At 35.2% G+C, this 20,730-nt stretch overlaps 1 protein-coding gene across 1 annotated transcript; it reads left to right on the top strand.

Annotated features, from left to right (window-relative positions):
- The first annotated feature begins 1,932 nt into the window (after nucleotides 1-1,932).
- Nucleotides 1,933-20,508, top strand: LOC122603541 (anaphase-promoting complex subunit 1). The gene is made up of 37 exons (XM_043776266.1): nucleotides 1,933-2,262; nucleotides 2,613-2,676; nucleotides 2,825-2,909; nucleotides 3,893-4,173; nucleotides 4,337-4,442; nucleotides 4,552-4,700; nucleotides 5,427-5,614; nucleotides 5,717-5,786; nucleotides 6,071-6,241; nucleotides 6,876-7,336; nucleotides 7,713-8,172; nucleotides 8,266-8,601; nucleotides 8,909-8,992; nucleotides 9,374-9,466; nucleotides 9,627-9,686; nucleotides 10,134-10,232; nucleotides 10,490-10,630; nucleotides 11,619-11,699; nucleotides 12,331-12,402; nucleotides 13,644-13,715; nucleotides 14,458-14,551; nucleotides 15,001-15,083; nucleotides 15,209-15,265; nucleotides 15,375-15,452; nucleotides 15,579-15,700; nucleotides 15,775-15,935; nucleotides 16,250-16,326; nucleotides 16,404-16,517; nucleotides 16,634-16,735; nucleotides 17,083-17,223; nucleotides 17,614-17,787; nucleotides 17,914-17,977; nucleotides 18,070-18,209; nucleotides 18,643-18,794; nucleotides 19,000-19,078; nucleotides 19,202-19,300; nucleotides 19,883-20,508. Exons 1-37 carry the CDS (start codon nucleotides 2,027-2,029, stop codon nucleotides 20,282-20,284), a joined length of 5,448 nt encoding a protein of 1,815 aa, XP_043632201.1. The 5' UTR covers nucleotides 1,933-2,026; the 3' UTR covers nucleotides 20,285-20,508.
- Nucleotides 20,509-20,730: the final 222 nt, after the last annotated feature.

Genomic DNA, 20,730 nt, shown 5'->3' with positions numbered 1-20,730 from the left:
GGTTTCAATACTTTGACGGTTTATAAGGGAGATTAAGATATAAACAATGTTACCTCTAGCTAGATAGAGTGACTACTTCCAAGTTATATCTAAAAGTTTATTAATAATAATTATGCATTTGAACCTAAACTATTAGGAAAATTTAATGATAATTGTACATTAAGCTTTTAAGTTTGTAAATCAATATTTACAAGCAATTGGTTTAATAAAGTATATAATAGACAAAAAGGCTTATAATTTGGTACTTAAAGACCTGTTATATAACCGGTCTTTATATATATAACTAGTACTTTCAAGTCACATATAAACGGGTCTTTATCTATTTTATGTCTCTTTAGATAAATAAGTTAATATATCAATCAAAATACTTTTATATTCCCTTCCAAAAATGAAAATATGTTAATATCAATTTAAAGCCTTACAATAGAACTATGCTAATGGAAATACAAAAACCAAACCAAATAGATCTACCAATTCAAATAAAAACAATACACTAAATCAATCTTCATTTTAACCTATTTACAAATACCCAAATAATAATTTTTAAACCAATCTTACTCATTACTCCAAATGATACAAGTTAGGAACATTTATCAATTCACACTATATAAATATTCAAGATAAGATAATTACATTATGTAAAAAGATATAACATATCAATTATATCGCTTAACATGAACAATAAAAAGACACAAAGAAATCATTATTGCATGTTGAGCATAAACATCAAAAAGAAATTGCAAAATATTCAAAATAAACACACGTATAATACTATTTCCCATTATGAACTTCATTGCATTTTCAGTTAGCTATTTCATCATAGCATCAAATACACTGGTTGCTTCCTCTCCTTCAGTGACTTTATCGACATATCTTTTGGGCTAAAAAACATATCAATACCATTTGTAGCAACTTATCCTTGTCTACAGATGTAAAGAACACTAGAAATAAACAATAGCATATAGATATCAAAATATAGTACCAACATTATATATTTTAGTTCTTGTAAAAAAAACTTAAAAAACTAATATCAAGATTTTAGATATTATTAGGAAAACCAAGATACATGATTTGTAGAGAGGAAAGAACAGAATTATAAACTGGATAGTCGACCTTTTCGTCTACTGGTACAAATCCGGTAGCCAGATTTTTGGGAAGTGGTGGATGGACTTGATTTGTGGAGGGTGGTTAGAGCAAATAATTGTAGAGAGAGACACTAACGTAAACGACTTTCAAGTGTTTGATTCTTAGTAAAAAAGGTGATATATATTTTTTTATATATGTGAAGATAAAGACCCGTTAGTTACAATTTTATTTATTTTTAAGTTTAGAGACCGTTTTATTTCTACCTAACAACTCTTTATTCTTAGTCAACCGGAATCTATACTTAGGTAGATTTGTCGTATAAGTCTAAATACTATTTTTTTTATAGAACAACTGGTCTATATTGTTTTAACCGTCTCTATTCCATGATTTTTGTAGTAGTGATGTGTGATTATCAAATTATAATCACGTTTTATTATTAAATAATCCTAGTAATAAACAAATTTTTATTTGTTTGATAAGAATAATCTTGGTTCATGGTATTTGTTTGGTTATCTAGATTGTATTGCGAGTAAAATTTTTTAAAAAAATTCACAATGTTTGATGACATGTATATTTTTTAAAAGTATTTTGTGAAACGACAGTGACATTAATGATCAAGTAAATCGCTATATTTAATTTAAGTCACCTATTATATTAGAACCCTGAACCCTCTCTGTTTACCCGAAACGAAAATGGAGCTTAAATCCTACCCGATCTCATTTAATCCAACGGTCCAAACTTTTGAAGTCGGTGGAACTTGGACTAGGGTTTAGTATCTCTCGGTCACCAACCCGTTCGGCGCCACTCAAAACCCCCAAAAAAAAGAGCGGGAGACGGAATCACACACTTTCAAACCGCGCACGCGCACACGCACACAAACGCACACAAACGCACATTTCCCTTTATCATTTCATCAAACACCTGAACTGCATAGCAGAAAATGTCATCAATCGGTGTCCGACACCTCACCGTTCTGGGAGAGTTCAAACCATTCGGTCTAATCGCTGAAGCTCTCGATGGAAAACCTGCGGATGAGATCTCTGATGAGTACGAGTATTTTCTATTTGATCCGGAAGTTACTAGACAGCGAGATGAAACCGATCAAGATGATAATGAAGCCGAGTCGTCGTCTTCAAGTGATCGAAGCGATCACGAGCTTTTCATAAGAGGAAATCGGTAAATTCATTCTATATATATATCTCGTTTTCACATCTATACAAAAAAATAATCTGGTAATTAATGGCTTAAACCCTAAATATTACTTATCATTACCACTTCATTATGTTTCTTGGTTTAGTTCAAGAGTTATAGACAGTAGAAAGGCGAACGAGAACAGTTATTAAAACCTAGCGTACAATGATTATCAATTGGAAGATGAGTACATTGTAGAAATTTGAATATGATGCATAAATACAACGGCAACGTTATAGTTTTGTTGATAGGTCAATTATTTTATGGAATTTTAGCCGCCGCCACATGAGTAGATAGATTGATCATTGATATATGATGTTATATGTATGTATCAGGATAATTTGGTCGATAGGAGCAAGAGTTTACAAGCGATTCAGCCTACCTGGACCAGTTATCATGGTATCTTCATTTTGCTTCGTTAGTTATTCCTCGATTAAGCTACTGATCTCTTCACATTGCTTTGACTGTGTTGCCTCTTCTGTGAATCGGTCTAGCTTATAATCTATGTTATGCCAAGGGTTATAACTTTATTTTCTGTTATGTTTAGGCATGCTGGTGTCGTATGGGAAACTTGTCTGAAGCTCAACTTTGTGTTCTACAAGTAGACAGTTTGACTATCTATAACACATCAGGTGTGTAAATTAATCATTTTTGTTATTGAAGTTTTGTTGATAGATATTTTTACATATTTTTGGAGTTTCAAACGGTGCAGGCTATGCCTTTCCATTGGGTTTCTTTACCTTGGTTTTTCTCCATGCAGTACAATTCATTTAAGCACAATTTTGATTAGTTACTGACTCTAAAACATTGTTTACATGATTAGTCTGTAGATCAGACTAGGGTATATTATACTGTCGTAGCACTTTACAAATGGAAGTTATCAGCTGTAGCACAATAGAAGACAATACACAAATTAACAAATCAGTCTGCGGTTGAAATAGAACCAACCGACACTCGTTGAGTATCTCTAAGGTTGTTATGACCAAATGATTTAATACAAATGTTACAGTTACAGCTTACAAGCAGTCAGCACTTAATACTCATTCAAACTCTCTAGATTTTCACTGTATGTTGCAACATACGCATACATATGCCTCACGTTTGTTCACACTTTGTATAGGGGTCAAGACTCAAGTGAGCAGTTGAAATGAGCTTAGATATAAGCTCCTAAATCCCATGCAATGAGCTCGTATTCTTTTAACTATTACAAACTTGATCCAAGTCATGTATCATCTAGGTTTGATTGTTGATGTTAGCGGGTAAATATAGTTTGATGGTCACGGGTTGGTGGTATTGGTTGGCAGAGGTGATGGGAATTTTGAAGATTACAGGCCGAAGGGAAATATGAAAACTTATTACAAAGAATCTTTAAAAAAAATAAAAAAATAGGGATTAAGCTGGCAAATAGTTTGTTTATTGATTCCCAATATCGGAGGAATCTGCCTGAACTTTGTTGAGTATTTGGGGAGTGATGACGGAATTGAAATAAATGGGTATATTCTTCATTTTTATATGATATATGTTTTTTATTTTGTCTTACATTATATCAGTCCGGTCTCAGTTTTAGCTCAATCGTCAATCCAACTGGTTAAATCTTGGATGCTCATTCTGGCAGGTGATGCAGTTTCTATTCCTCTTCCTTGTGCTGTCACGTCAATATGGCCTCTTCCATCTGGTCTGCTTCTCCAACAGACAAATGAGTTAAATACATCAACATATCCTCCTTATTTGTCTTCAAGCCCATTACTCCATGACATACCCCGCTCGAAACAAGATCTGGGCTATAGTCCTCAGCTAGCTTCCAATTCAAGAAGTTCACGGGATCATTCAATGAAAGTAGACGGGGCTTCACTGTCTTCGCATCTGGTTATAAATGATCCACTGGAAGAACCTCATGTATGTAAATCCCTTCTTTATAGCAGATGAAGATGCATTGTGTTTTAAGTCTCATTTATTCTTGTTTATTTTTATGAGCTTATCAGCTGTTTGAAAAGTTGCATCGACCATGCATATGTAAATATTTAATCGTCTGTGTATTTTATTAATTTATTGTCCATAGCCAATCCATATTGAGGAAAGGGGAAGGTTGACCACCATGAAGGAATTCGATGAAAAAACTATATGGACTAGCGACCACATACCACTTATGGCATCTTATCATAAAGGTTTTCACTTTTTCCCATCCTTGCTCACCACTTGAAATTTCTGTATAGCATTCAAGAGAAGCTAATTTGAGTATTTTTCTCACATGCTTTTGATATATTTTACTTTCAGGAAAGAAGCAACATTCACTATGGACTGCGGAAGTTATAAGTTCCAACCTTGAAGCGTGTGATTCTGTACTTCCTGATGTTGTATTATCTAAGAAGTTCTTGTTTCGAAGAATATGGCAAGGGAAAGGTGCACAAGCAGCTGCAAGTGAGGTGACACGATTGTTATTTTTGATGTCCTTAAACTATAATTGTGGACTGTAGCTAAACATTTACCTTCAATTTCTCTAGAGTTAGGACATATCTTTTGTTTATTGTTTAATTATAATATGAAGAATGGGAATATGGATCAGTAACATGATTGGTTTCTTTCAGCTATCTACATTCTACAACTTTTTTTTTTGAAAGGTAACTTTTATTTACAATCGTATCAACCAAGATGGCGATACAAAATTACATACTACAATAGTACAATCACAATAAATCGAATTTTCACCACTCTTTCCAGCTAATACTACCATTCCTCTTTCTATTCCTATACCAAAGAAATGCCGAAGACTTGTTTTGCAAAATCATCTTAACATTGATACTTGAATTCGAAAATCTTCTGTCATTTCTTGCTTTCCATATAACCCAACACACAACCATAATGATAGCTTTAAGAACCTTTCTTTCCTTCTTCCCCATCCCCATGTTTTCATGGATTATCACCAAATCTTTAACCGAAAACACAAAAAAAAGGTTGGCCTTACACCAACTGCTAATAAACTGCTAGAGCATATTCACTACCCCACGAGCACCAAATCTACATTCTACAACTATGTTTATTGAAACTTTTACTTATTTTGGCTGGGATGGGTCTGTTTTGTTTTTCTTTGGCCAATCTTGGTTATTTCAGTTGGTTGAACGTCATAAAGTGCGTGAATTTATGTCATGCAGGTTTTTCTGGCAACAGATAATGATGCCAATCCCATTATTTGTTTCCTTCTTCAAGAACAAAAGAAGTTGCTCTCTGTGAGGATTCAGTGTGTTGAACTGAATAATGAGATCCTTTATGATATTAGACCCGACATGAGCTGGAGTATACCTGCCATTGTAGCAGCACCTGTTGTTGTAACACGCCCAAGGTAGGGGATGATCATCCCTGCTTTTGTTTTCTTCTTTTTTATTACTCACTAACCTGGTATTCTAATAACATTGTTTTTCTATTTTTGTTATCTCTTTTACAGAGTTAAAGTCGGACATCTGCCATATAGAGATATCATTGTTTTGGCTCCTGAAAACACTCTAGTACTTTATGTAAGTTAGTTTAGTATGTTGCTCTGACCATCAAATTGTTCTGACCATTAACTTTGCACATACACACATACCAATCCATTGTAACACTATCTTCAAACCTTATTTATAATTCTTATGTGGTTAAGTGTTTGAGGTGTGGGTGCATATTTTGAAGCTTTCGGGATCTAAATAACGAACACTCTTGTGAGCATGATAAAGAAGAAAGAAGTTCAAAACAATGGTCCTTTTTTGCTTCAAGTGCTAAATATATACTATCGAACTTATATGATTATTTTCTGCATCAGTCAGGGAAACAATGCCTGTGTAGGTATGTCCTCCCTTCTTTTCGAGGAGATGGTGGTGCTTCACATAATGCCAAGCCACTGGATGCATCGACTGCTATCCAAGATGTTAAAATTATCGGATTGGCACATGCTGTTGAAGGGAGAATTAATGTTATTGTAAATAATGGACAGGTTTGGTATTGTTTAATTTTATAATCATATATAGCTGTCAAAGGCGTGCACCCCTTCGCCTAGGCACAAAAAGCAGGCGAGGCCTATCGTTAACGCCTGAAACCCTAGGCCCAAGGCCCGCTTATTAACTGTATGAAGCGCAGTTCACAGCTTTAAATTTTAAATATTGATAAACCCTTTGTTCCTGAGAAAAAAATTATGTATATTATGGGGATATCACAACAAAATCTTTGTTCCAAAAATCACTCGTTATATATCATTATCATCAATATCATCATTCATACTATTCTTCATTCAACTAAAAGGTAAGGTCGTAAGGTCTCTTCTACTTTTATATTATGAAGACTCTTTTGCAGTTTTATATACTCCATTTAGCTGAAAGTTATTCATTATCATTTGTTAGAGACACTACAATTTCATATACTCTTCTGCGTTTTCTTTTCTCGGCCTGCGTTATATTTGCGCCTCTTGCCTAGGCCCTATTTGGGGTCATTGTGCTTTGAGTTCGCTTTCGCCTTTGACAACTATGATCATATGTGCTCACTTGCCAATTCTAATGGCCCGTAATCTTCACATTTGGTCTGTTGATTTTCTTTATATCATAACTTCACAATCTTGTGTTCAATTTATACAGATGCTCAGATGCACCTTTCGTAGATACCCTTCATCATCATTGTCAGATGATTGCATTGCAGCTATGGCTGAGGGACTTGAAGTTAATCTATATAATCACTTTATGGGTCTTCTTTGGGGAAATGGCAATTCAGCCTATCTGTCTGGGGTGGATTCTCCTGTTGACTCTGAATGGGAGTCTTTCTGTGCTGTTATATTACAGATTTTTGGGAAACATAAGAAAGTTTCTCAAACACGTTCAGTTTCATCATGGGAGTTTCTTGTCAACAGCTGCTATCATGAGAAGTATTCTAAGTCTCATTTTATGAGTGGGTTTTCCCCTAAAATGTCACTTCAAAGTGATGAATCATGTTCTGCTTCTCAACAGCTGGATACGCCTTACACAAGTGAATCTTTGATAGAGATTCTTGATTTACTACATGCTGTGTATGAAAGTCTTAAACTAAATCATCTCCGTAAAAGGTACCGTCATTTATTTACTTGTTACTGTCTCACTTCTTCCCATTGATTATGAAAAGTTATTTCGTGTGCCCTTCATGTTCATATCCATATTGACTTTCTAGGCATCTAGCATATGTTCATCACCTTGTAGCCTATATCCAAGTCAATTTTTTTCTGTACTAACTAAATAAGCTTGTAGAAACTGAATGATTATTGCCTGTAGAACCTTTGCTCCTCTGTTAAAAGTTTTGGTACTCATCATTGATAATGCTTTATGTATTTTTTTTTCATAAATAATTAAGGTGATGAACGGTGACTGTTATGGTGTTACTTCTATGGGACAACTATTGTACATTGGAGCTAAATATCTTGACCTAGTATATGCTTGCTATTGCAGGGATTTAGGACTTCTTGTTGTTCTGCTATGTGAAGTTTCAAAGCTTTTAGGTGAAGCTGGTTATGTGGACTATTATATGCGTGACTTTCCTGCTTTTTCACGAAAGTACCGTATTCAAGAAACTCCAATATCTCAACGAACCCCCCTCAGTTTGTTTAGGTGGCTTGAGAATTGCTTGCGATATGGATATGCTTCTACCAGTACTGCTGATCTACCTGATCTCATGCGTAAGGATGGAAGTTCTGTTGCGAGCTGGGCCAGGAAGATAGTTATATTTTATAGTTTTTTATGTGGTCGAGAATTTGTTGGGAACAAACTGTCATCTGATATATATTGTAAGTTTGCTACTGGATCAGCTTCCAATCCTGAGGAGCTGACAGTACTAGCAATGGTTGGAGAGAGGTTTGGATTGCAGCAACTTGACTTACTGCCCGCAGGTGTATCTCTTCCCTTGCGACATGTAAGCCATTTTATATTGCACAATAAAATGATGTTGGCGAATCTTAATCTTGAGCAGCTAATTTTGTTTTTGAGTTGCTGTAAAAACTTGTAGGCATTGGACAAGTGCCGGGAATGTCCACCTACTGATTGGCCTGCTTCTGCATATGTTCTTCTTGGCCGTGAAGACCTCTCCTTGTCTTGTTTAACACACTCAAATAAGTCCACTGAAGTCAAGTCCTCTAACAATATGACTTCTGTTTCCATGTCAACACCTTATATGCTACATCTACACCCAGTTACTATTCCTCCTTCAATAACCGATTCATCTGGATTGGATGATTTTATGCTCGAGGATGCTTCTATGGATGGTTTTACTATTGATGGCATGGAACATATATTCAATGCTAGCACACAGTTGCGATATGGTCGTGATATGCGACTAAATGAGGTTTGTTTTGGCTTTTCTTTAGATAATAGTGTTAATCGTAATGTGCTCTCGAATTTACGCTCTTCTTTTTGAGATACTGTCAGTAATACTCGAATTATATTTAGCGTCTTTCATGACCAAAATTCAACAATTTGTGGTCCTATTTTCCCTCTTTCTTGTCTATCCATTATTATGTTTCCTTCCTTTTGCCTAAAGGCCAGTATAGCATCATGTTCCTGCTGTCACTTTTAAGTTGGTATATGTCTGTTTTCGTGTACTTGCTTTCTTTATTGGTCATTTACATCATTCTTGAACTTATTATTGGCAGGTTAGACGTCTTCTATGCTCTGCAAGACCTGTGGCCATACGAACACCAGTAAATCCTACTGCAACTGATCAGGACCTTCAACAGGTATCTATAGCTTTTGGCCTTTATGAATGTTTACTGGACTACCATGCACATATAGAAGGAGCTCATATACTTAACTTCGTTAGATAAAAACGGTAGTTATTTCATGATGTGCTATGTGTATCTCTGATATGGCCTTTGATTATTTACATCTTTTTTGGGTTTCAAGGGAACTCATCCGAGTCACCTTTGGTGACTTGGCAGGTAACTACCGGACTCTTCTGACTCCGTATGTCTCAGGGATTCAGGCAAACCATCTTTTACGCTCTCTTAAATGACTGAGCGAGGAATTAAGGATTTCATTGTGACCGCACTCAAGTACTTATAAAGAGAGTAAAAAGTATTTACTATGATAAGCATCTGTTTTCTTGTCTTCTTGTGCAGGCTCAGTTATGGCAGCTTGCACTAAGGACAACTGCTCTTCCTGTTGGTCGTGGTGCATTTACCCTTTCAACCACTTGCACTTTGTTAACAGAGGTTAGTCCCTTTCTATTATTTCCAGAGTTTGGAATTGTTCTCTATTTTGCAAGGCATACCGAAACACTTGAGTGGTTGATGTTTTGTTTCTCTTTATGAAAGTAACTGATGTAATTAATTAAACGAGATAGCTTAACAATATCTTTTGAACTTTCTGCAGGCACTTCCTGTCCCAAAATTGATATTAGCAGGCCGATTGCCTGCCCAACAAAATGCAACTGTATGTTTGTCACTAGTTGCAACTGTTTCTTTATGTGCTGGTAGCAACATTACTCAATGGTTTAGCCACTGATGAACTGTGTCAGGAGTAGATAGTTTGTCATTGAAGCTCCATGTTTTGCCTCCTAGATCCAGTGTCAGGATTCTAGCTTCACTGTTGATTCTTCTAGACTTTCTAATTTTGTTTCACATATGTACCAACTAAAAATTTAGATTTATGTAGGTATAAGTGAGAAATATTGCCATGAAACTTACCACTTTTTAAAGTCAGGAAATCACTCTTATTGTTTTTTGTTAACAATGTAAATGTATAGTTGTAATTTGATCTCTAATGCCTGCTTTTTTTGCAAGAACTTCCTTGTTTTATACAAGATAGTTTAATATGTGGTATTCTTCTGCATATGCAATTCATATATTTTACTTTTGATCTCATCTTCTCATGCCCCAGGTTAACCTGGATCCAAGTATACGGAATATACAGGAACTCATATCTTGGCCCGAGTTTCACAATGCTGTAGCTGCTGGATTACGAATGGCACCTCTCCAGGTTTATTGTTTCTTTCAAAGATGACTTAATTTTTCTCTATGAGAAATAACCATACTAGCATTTAGTGTTAATGATCCTTAGAGTAGGTTCACTGCCATGTCTACTGCCTATAATTGATTCCCCTTTTCCATTTTCTATGGCTTTATTATGTAGTTTGAAGTTTGAATAGTTATTTTTGCATCTAAACTTCTCCTGGTCTTTTCTCAAATATGAACATTGCAACAATCATCTTATTTGTTATTAGCATTATCTTCCAGGGTAAAATGTCAAGAACTTGGATCATCTACAACAAACCTGAGGAACCAAATGTCACTCATGCAGGTCTTCTACTTGCACTGGGATTGCATGGTCACTTAGATGTTCTGATTATAACTGATATATATCAGTACTTCTCACAGGTAGCGTTATAATTTTTATGTTCCTGTTTATTATAACTATTATTTTTATATTTTATCTTTTTGTTGTTTATCTGCGTGGAGTAAGTTTCTGTTTGACATGTACCAAAATCTGCATTGCTCTAAAGTAATAGTTAGTTGCTCATTTCATTTTGTTTATTGAGTTAATGAAGAGATCCACTTGAGTATGGATTTCTGTTCTTTTGATGTTCATTTCATCTGTATAGTTGGGGGTTTCTGGTGTGTTTCACACAACTTGAAGGCTTTAAGTTACTTACAATTGTCAGCATCTTAATATTTTTTCTTCATATATTTCATTTTCTTTTCTTTTTGTAAGTAACAATGTTCTAACTATTAGTTTTCACTTTTTTATTTTATCTAATATTAAAACCTAGTCTTTCAAAACGTATTGGGAAGATTACAACAATTTCTCAATGTGCCTTTAGATAATATGGAAATTTGATGGTATCTTTGTAGACATTAGGATATCTTGCTATGTATTCTGAAGCTTCTGTGAGAATCATTAAAATTGCACAACTGAGCTTATAATAGCATCATTTCTGATGCGACAGCCAACTTTTTCTATGTCTGGCACTCTGGCTTTACATTCGATTCTACAAGCAATCCTTTTGCAGGCATTGTTGAAATAAGCTGTTTCATTATTTCCTTATATTATATTACAAAGATGTGCAGATTGTCACAGCCTCACGTTTTTCAATCTGCTTGGTTACAAGAATGTATATGTAATAAGGAACTATGGTCTGATTAGGGATGATTAGCTGATTTAACACTCGACGTGGATGAACTTTACTATAAAATAACCTCTTATCTTTCCGGATGTAATAATTTGTATCAAGTGATTTGATATAGTTTATATGATAACATAAGTCGGCAAGTCGCACTAAGTGCACCTCTGATCACCACAGAATAAAGTTGTATACAGAAACCCTAGTAATATACACTTACAATATGAGGTTCTCATCCTTTTTAGGAAAATGAAAGCACGTCAGTAGGACTAATGCTTGGACTTGCTGCATCTTATAGAGGAACGATGCAACCGGACATATCAAAGGTTAGTCATATCACTTTTGTACTGTCTTTTTATTGTGTTACTCTGCTATGACACACTCAAAATATAAAGCAAGGGATTCATGCATGCCTACTTACGCAAATGTTTGATTTTGTATCCTATTGACATAATCTACCCGAACCTTGTCCACATATTTACTGGCTGTCATTCTACTAAAATTTTTGTAACACTCACTGATTGTGATGCTGGTTTTCTCTTTGTTAACCTTTTACACTTTTATACCGGACTTGCTTTCTAAGCAAACAAGTGATTCTGTCACTAATAAGAAAACCGAGTCAGTATTTTCTGACTTGTGGGAGTGACTAACTGGAATCATAGACTTGGATTTTTGTTTCATCATTCACGTTTTGGATGTTGATTCTAGTTATCTATTGCTAGCCATAAACCTAGTTGTAGCTGGATCTGTTCTTTATGCTAAACAGTGAGTTTATGTTACTAGTAAGTAGTAAGAGCAATTATTTTTTCTCATTTTCTTCAAGACTTGTTTGAGCAACTAACAATACAAATACATTGTTAATTTGTTATAACCTCATATTTGATTTGTTGTTTTTTTGTTGCATTTTGACTTGTTTCTGATGCTTTGTTATGCACCAACACCATTCTTCTCTTGCAGGCACTATATGTGCACATACCAGCTCGCCATCCATCTCCTTTTCAGGATCTGGAATTACCAACTGTTATGCAGGTGAAACATGACTACATTCATCCATAGCAAGTTTCTCACCAACTAATATGAGATCTTTCTTATAAGTACCATATGTTCTGCCTTTTCTTTATGTGTTTGTGTGTGTGAAAAGCCATGCAAGAGTTTTGTTAACTTTCAATTTACGTGTTGTATCACATGTGATTAAGCTCATCCGCATGTAAAAAGTTACAGAGACCGAGTGAAAATAAATAAGAAGTGTTGCTGAAAACATGTAAAAACACCTGTAAGAACACATGTGAATAAAAAGCCAAAATTTTTCTTTTGCTATAACTTGAACCTTCGTTATTCACATGTGAGGTCTTGCAACAAATGGGTTCTTGCATGAACTAAACATACACTCCCCCCCGCCCCCCCCCCCCCCCCCCCCCCCGAGAGAGAGAGAGAGAGAAAAGTGAGTATGTGACTGTTAGACACCTAAGCTTGGGTGTAGAACCCCCCACGTACTAATTTTTTAATATTTACTGTATAATATCTAAATGATTGGTCCCCCATATTTTTTATGGATTAAAAAATTAAGATGCTTGGGGTTCTACACCCAAGCTAGGTGTCTAACAGCCACATATTCACATTCCTTAGATATATATAACTAGCTAATTAACCCGGGTTCAACCCGTGCATATTAATAAAAAAATATTAAAAATGTATATTCGTCATTAAAGTTGTGATAAAATTATTAGAGTTTTCAAAAAAAATAAAAACATTTTTTATTCAAAAATTACATCATAAATAATAAAAACAAAAATAAAATAAATTTTAAGAAGGAAACTATTTATGACATCATAAATAGTTAAACAAAAAAGAATTAAGCTTTAAGAAAAAATATGAAGATTACACATAAGCTATTTTTGTAAATGCTTATGTCATAACAATCTTCTTTTGTTATATATAGAGATAGTTATAAATTTATATATACATACTTTAATGAAAAGATAAGCACTTCTTCCTTTCAGTGTAGTAGTCATAAGTATCTTGCTAGGTCATCCCATTATACCTACATGGCTACACTATCACATACAATTTATATAATTATATTTGCTGGTTTTTAATGTAGCCTTGTTATATCTGGCCTCTTCTCTTTGAATATCCAGAAATATAGAAAATAGGAGCAAACATCATTTTTTCTAGAGATAGGATTAGCAAGTTATTAGGTATCGAAAAAGATAGTAGTTGTTTTATCTTTGGGTGAAGGTTAGCTTCTAACTGCTGTATCAAATTTGCAGTCAGCCGCACTTGTCTCAGTTGGGCTTCTTTACGAAGGATCTGCGCATCCCCAAACAATGCAAGTTCTCCTGGTGAGCTCCCATGTCTTATGCCGATGTTATAATAATGTCAGCTAGCTGTTATTTTAATTTGTTGTTGCAAAGTTCTATTTTCTGCTAGCTCTGAAGTTGAATCTATGACAGGAGTTTGTAGTTTGTGAATAAATGAAAAAAAGCAGATTTTCCATTGAAGGAATTAAGGAATTGCTTTTTTTCAGTTGTTGGTGTAAATTATCTTCTATTTAGAACCTAAAGTTTCACTCATAGTCACTCCCCAGCTTATAAAGCATTATTCCTGCTCTCTAGCTTATAATAATATGCTTCTGATCATTGAAGTAGACCATCCTCCTTTTTGAAATTCTAATGCTCTATCGTAGTAGATTGTGTGAACCATTAGGCTGCTGCTCATCATTATTCCCTTTGTGTTGCTATTATTATGGCTAGGCTCATCTGAATTTTTTCTCTTCTCTTTCTCAAAAAATTTTGTTTCTTAGTTTGGAAAATATTGGACCGATTAATAAAGCATGAGCATATTTATAAGCTCACTGAATATTAAGAACTAAAAATAGTGAAGCATGAGGATTGGATGTGGATTGTAGAAAACCCGAGAGATTAAATACTTCTTATGAGATAAGAATATTTGTGATGTCATATTTCATTAACGCATGCATGCCAACATGTGCTCTCACTTTAAAATTGTCTTTGCCACATTTTCAAGTTACCATAATTAGCACATCCCAAGTTACCATAATTAGCTGGTTTTAAACATCTGCAGGGCGAGATAGGTCGTAGAAGTGGAGGTGATAATGTACTCGAGAGGGAAGGATATGCTGTATCTGCTGGATTTTCCTTGGGACTTGTTGCTTTGGGTATGTTGTGTATAGTGGTGGGAAAATGTATTGGTCAGCGGGTTGGGTAACAGTTCAAAGAGAGTGGGTTGAGTAACAAGTCAAAGAGATCCAGGTTGAGTAACTAATCGAAGCAGGGTGTGATGGATTTACCCTAAAAATTTTCCGTCCAGTTTTTCTTTTCTTTGTAAATAGTTTTTTGTGTCAAAAGTGATAAGGGAAATCAAATAATGTGAACAATTGTTGAATTTTTTACATCATGATGATCTAGGAGGTTCTAAGCATTATTGTAAAAACACTTTAGTTGACTTTTAACTTGCTCAAACCATTTGACTGGCCGCATTTTTAAGGTTTCTTAATTTACCCATCATACCTATTGGAGATGAAACATAACTGGATCACCTCTGGTTTTCTTAATCACACTCAGTTATAGTTCTAATTGTTTCTTATCTTGTTCTCTGTAATCGAAGGTCGTGGCCTAGATGCTATTGGTTACATGGATAAATTAGTTGATCGGTTGTTGCAATATGCTGGCAGCAAAGATATCCACCAGGTAAATGCTGTTTGAATATATTTGATGTTTTCTGCAAACATTATAATTTAAGTCACTGTTAAAGATCTTTATGATAAAGAGTTCTTGCGAATGACTTTGTTGCTTACTTGGTTTGCCTTCATCAGGAAAGATCACTTCTTTCCAACAAATTGACAGATGACTACAATCGTGGTTCTGGGCAGGTAGTGCAAAACCAATAAAATTTAGCTCTGGATTCCCTATGTAAATATCATTTGTAGAATTGGCTACTTCTTTTCACTTATCAGTTTATGTGTTTGTGTTTTATTGTAGATGATGGATGGAACTCAGATAAATATTGATGTAACTGCACCTGGAGCTATAATTGCTTTGGGTCTCATCTTTTTAAAGGTAAATCTCCAGCAAGATGAATATATAAAGAATTATCATATCCCTGTTCTCGGAGTATAAAGGATGTTGTTAGAACTTCAAAATCTTTAGAAAAAAATTCTCACTGTGGACCAATATTCATGGCAGACTGAATCACTAGCGATACTATCCAGACTTTGTATCCCACAAACACATTCCGAATTGCAATATGTGAGGCCGGACTTCATTATGTTCAATATTATCTCCCGCAATTTGATAATGTGGAGCAGGTAAGTATATCTGAAAAATATGTATGATACAGGAAGTTTCATGGTGGCAATACCTAACACCTTGTTGCTTTTAGGATCCATCCATCGGAGGATTGGATTCAGAGTCAGATACCTAAAGTAGTCTTAGATGGCATCAAAGGTCTCAAAGATGAGATGGATGATTCTGATGATATGGATATTGAAGCCGTTGTTAAGGCATATGTGTATATTGTTGCTGGTGCATGTATTTCACTTGGTATGCCTTTTCAATAAATACGTTTACTCTTGCTTTTCATAGGTACAACATTTGTGTTCATACTTTGCCCTTGAGTATGCCATCAGATCAGATATGGGAAATTTCATACTTTTAACATGTAGTATTACTTGTTATTATTGATTATTGATATTCTTTCCTGAACGTATGTTTTGTATGATGTCATGGTTACAAAAGGTTAACTTTTTTTAAGATATCTATGTTGGGATAGTTGACAAACTGTGGATGTTTCTATCCAAGTTTTCATATTATTTACTATATGTTTGGACTGAGCTCATTAGCATGACTGTTGCCAGGGTTGAGATTCGCTGGTACCAAAGATGGAAGTGCCCAGGACTTGCTGTACAGCTATGCTGTTGCCTTCCTTAATGAGGTTTGATCTTTTACGCAAGTCTGCCTTATGTATTCATTCTTTCTATCAATTTCAGCTTCTCTGTATTTATATTGCAGATAAAGCCTCTGTCTGTTAAAAAAATGCATGGATTTCCAAGATTATTGTCCCAATATGTGGATAGGAGCACACTCGAGACATGCCTACACCTCATCGTTCTTTCTTTGTCTGTGGTATGTGCAATTTGCTTGCTTAATTGTTGGGTATTTGTCATTTTTTTTGTTACACCAGTGTTATTTGTTCATAGTTAAACTTTCATCTCCAAGTTTTAACGTTTCTGGTCTATCAGGTTATGGCTGGTACTGGGCACCTTCCTACTTTTAGATTGTTAAAATTTATGCGCTGTAGAAATTCTGCTGATGGACATATCAACTATGGTACTCAAATGGCTGTAAGTATACTAACCATTCATAATGATATCCAATGAGTACATGGTGATTCAGATAATCATCGCAACTTACATTTGATCTAGTCTTAAACTAATGTACGGCTGTAAGTATGTCAGATTAAGCAGTTGTACTTTTTAGATCTTCTGACACTATGTGTTCCTTGGATTTAATTATAGGGAATTATATTAGCAATCTGAAAATAATTTTTTTAACATAATGAGCGACATGTACATGCATGCAAATATATTTATATTCTTGTATGTGTTCAGCATTTCAGGTAATCTAACTTGGACTGCTTCTATATCTTAATCCTAGTATATGAAAAAAGTTTCTATGTGCCTTCTTTCAGGTGAGCTTATCTATTGGTTTCTTGTTCCTTGGAGGTGGAACAAGGACATTCTCAACTTGCAACAGCTCTATTGCTGCGTTGTTGATAACCCTTTATCCACGCTTCCCCACTGGACCAAATGACAATCGCTGCCACCTTCAGGTCCCCCCCCCCCCCCCCCCCCCCCCCTCCCTCTTCTCTCTCTCTCTCTCTCTGTTTTTAACACACATACAGTCATACACTCAAGCGCTTACAATTTTAAGACCTGCTATTCAGTATTTATGAGTAGAGCTATTAGACTCGACCATGTCAGCACTTAATATCTGAGAAGCATTCATAGCTCATCCTGCGTCTGATTCGACTTACTTTTCTATGTTCTAATATCAAGTTATACAATTTCCTTTTACTTGATATGGCTGAACCTACAATTGTAGACCACATGTGATTTAGATATGAATAAGAAGTTCCGATTTATTTTGGTAAGCGGTGTGTGTAGAAAACCAAATGTATTTTGACATTTGTAATTTAAATGATCACATTTACATCTTACAGGCATATCGACATTTGTATGTTATTGCCACGGAAGCCCGTTGGGTGCAAACAGTTGATGTGGACACCGGCCTGCCTGTGTATGCTCCTTTGGAAGTTACAATTAAGGAGACCGAGCATTACGCAGAAACCAGTTTTTGTGAGGTCACTCCTTGCATTCTGCCCGAGCGTGCCATTGTAAGTTGAGTTTAACTCCACACTAGAATTATGAGAATGTTAAGGAAATAATGTGGCTGGCTAAACCGCTGACCCCTAGTGTGTTTTTGAACAATAAACTTTCCTGATGATGGCATGCTGCTGCAGTTAAAAACAGTTCGAGTTTGCGGTCCTCGCTACTGGCCTCAAGTAATTGAGCTTAATCCCGAAGGTTGATATGCATGTACATCATTATCTTAACACCTTATAGGCTTATATATCATATGTTATTTAGCCTAATTTTGTTTTTCAATTGTTATTCAGAAAAACCTTGGTGGAAGAACGGGGACAAGAATGATCCATTTAATTCTGGTATACTCTATATCAAACTTAAAGTTGGAGCTTGTTCATATGTCGATGACCCCATTGGCCGCCAGTCCCTTCTATCGAGGGCAATGCACAAGGTTTGAGCTTTATGATTTTAACAAGATTTAATTCATGTTTCGTGCGGGGATACTCAGTAACTACAAAGCAGAAAGAAAAAGTTAAAGGTAGAAATAAAATGAAAATAAGTTTAAGGGTCAAAATGAGAGTGTAGAAAAGTTGGTGTCCAAACTGAAAATTGGGAAGAGTTTAACAGCTAGAAGCCTAGAATAAAAAACCAGTGTAAGTTAAAACTGTAAATAGAAACAAAGGCTAGGGGTAAAATGGAAAATCAGAAAAGTTGCGTGGGACACTGGGACCTACTGTTCGAACAGAGGTAGGCTTGTTTGGCTCTTTTCGGTTCAGTCTTCCCTTCAGTAATTGCTATAGAGGGAATATTAAATTCTTAATACGACCGTTCTGTGCTTCTGTCTCCCTTACAATGTTGGATAAAACTGATTATACATGTTATAGGTGTTTGGTTTGGCAAGCTTGAGAGCATGTACTCCTGGCAGTAATGATGATGATGTGGCAGTAACTGTTAATCAGTTGGTCAGTACCTTCTCATCAGATCCAAGCTTGATTGCTTTTGGTGATCTGTGCTGTGATCATTCGTGGAACATCAAGTATGTATGCGTGTATTCTTTTTGGCATGATGATAAATTATTACTCCCTCCTTCGGAAGTATATTTTTTCTTCAGAAAAATTGTAATTCTACCATAAAAAAAACTCTAGATTTTAGTCACAGGATATAATTCTAGTATAAAATCAGGCTCTATTATTCAGAATAAGCTTTTATTGGTTCCAACTGATTAGCGTACATTCTTCCAGATCTGATACTGATTTCCAAGAGTTCTGCTTGCAAGTGCTATTTGAGTGCGTGAGTAAGGATAGGCCAGCACTTTTACAGGTAAATGATTACGAAATGCATTTTTTACTGCATGTTTGTCCCTTTTTTCACATTTGTTTACAGATGTACCACATCTTTTGGATTTGTTTTTCGGTGATCATACTGAATGCTATCTATATGCAGGTGTACCTGTCATTGTACACAACCGTTTCATCTATGGTAGAACAAGTTATTAGTGGCACACCTATTGTATATGATTCTCAGTTTCTCCCCAGTTTAAAGGTACTAATTATTCTCTTCACTTCTATTTTGCTTTTGTATCACTATAATTGCATACTTCATACCATGAGTTAATCAGTGTTGCAAACATCGGCCATATCGGCCGATACATCGGTGATATATCGGATATCGGCCTTCAACTGATACGAAAAGTGGGTTATTGGGCCAACTTCTCGCTTTGGTCAAATTTTGGTCAAACTCGGCACTTATCGTTCAATATCGGCCATATCGGTCAACAAAAAAGTTGACTTTTTTTTTTTTTATAAAAAAAGGGATAAAACAAGTAACAGGATATAAATTTTAGATAAATTTATTGTATATACTAACAATGTGTACTAACATTTATATATATACTAACAATATATACGTTTATAAAACACAAATTGTATATATTGTTAGTGTGTATATATATATATATTAGATAAATTCCTTTACAATTTAGGGTATCCAATATATCCCCGATATATCGCTTATCGGGGGCCGGCCGATACGATACCGAAAGCGATATTTACAACCTTGGAGTTAATCAGGGTAAAGTCCATATTTTACCAACGTACTTGCCAACTCAAGTCCTTCTGCATACAGCTTGCATTAGCCTACAATGATGCTCTTCTGGAAGGAAGACTCTCGAGTTCAAGAGGTAGCATTGTTCAATTGACATTTTTAGGTTCACTCAACCAACGGGTAAAAGAGCTTCTTGAATATTCACCATTGTTGAGAACCAAGGTACATAATTACTTCAGAATAGGGGAATGGTCAGGAGGTGGTAAAAGTTTACAGGATGATAACCTCTCAACACTTCTCTCATGGTATCTCCAGTGGTATAGCGTACCACCACCCTGGGTAGTTAAAGCTGGCATAGAGAAATTGAAGTCCATAAAAGCACCCTCTTTGACACCCCTGCTACGTTTATTGTTTCCTGGTAGTCACATTAATGCAATTAAGGAAATTGATTTTGCGTTCTCTTCTCGCAAGTCCTATAGATGAACCTTTTTATCTGGTAAAACATTAGATCAGTAGGGTTGGTGGTTCAATGTACTTTAGTTGGTTTTGAATTAAGTTGGTGATGATAGTCCACTAATTTAAACAGGCATCACAGGTGTTCGGGTTTATGTGTCAAATGTAACATCCATTGCGAACGTTTCAGTTAGTTCTTTTGTAATTCTGGTTTTTAGTAGCTTCAAGGTTTAATGAAGTTGTATATTTGATGATTGTGTTGGTCATTTACGTATGGACGAATGCCACTATCTATTCTAACTGTTATAGCTACTGTTACTCATGTAATAGGGCTATATGTTTATTACTGTATTTAAAACTAAGTACAACATAAGTTAAATACAAGATATAAATGTGTATTTCAAACTTAAATATTCTTAACAATGGATACAAAGTAAAAGTTATCAACCCCAAACCAGTTCACATTTACTTTTGTG

The sequence above is a fragment of the Erigeron canadensis genome, chromosome 6, assembly GCF_010389155.1.
Source record: "Erigeron canadensis isolate Cc75 chromosome 6, C_canadensis_v1, whole genome shotgun sequence".
Classification (NCBI taxonomy): Eukaryota; Viridiplantae; Streptophyta; class Magnoliopsida; order Asterales; family Asteraceae; genus Erigeron; species Erigeron canadensis.
Note: the sequence above shows the minus strand (reverse complement) of the source record. Positions and strands in the feature narration are given on the sequence as shown.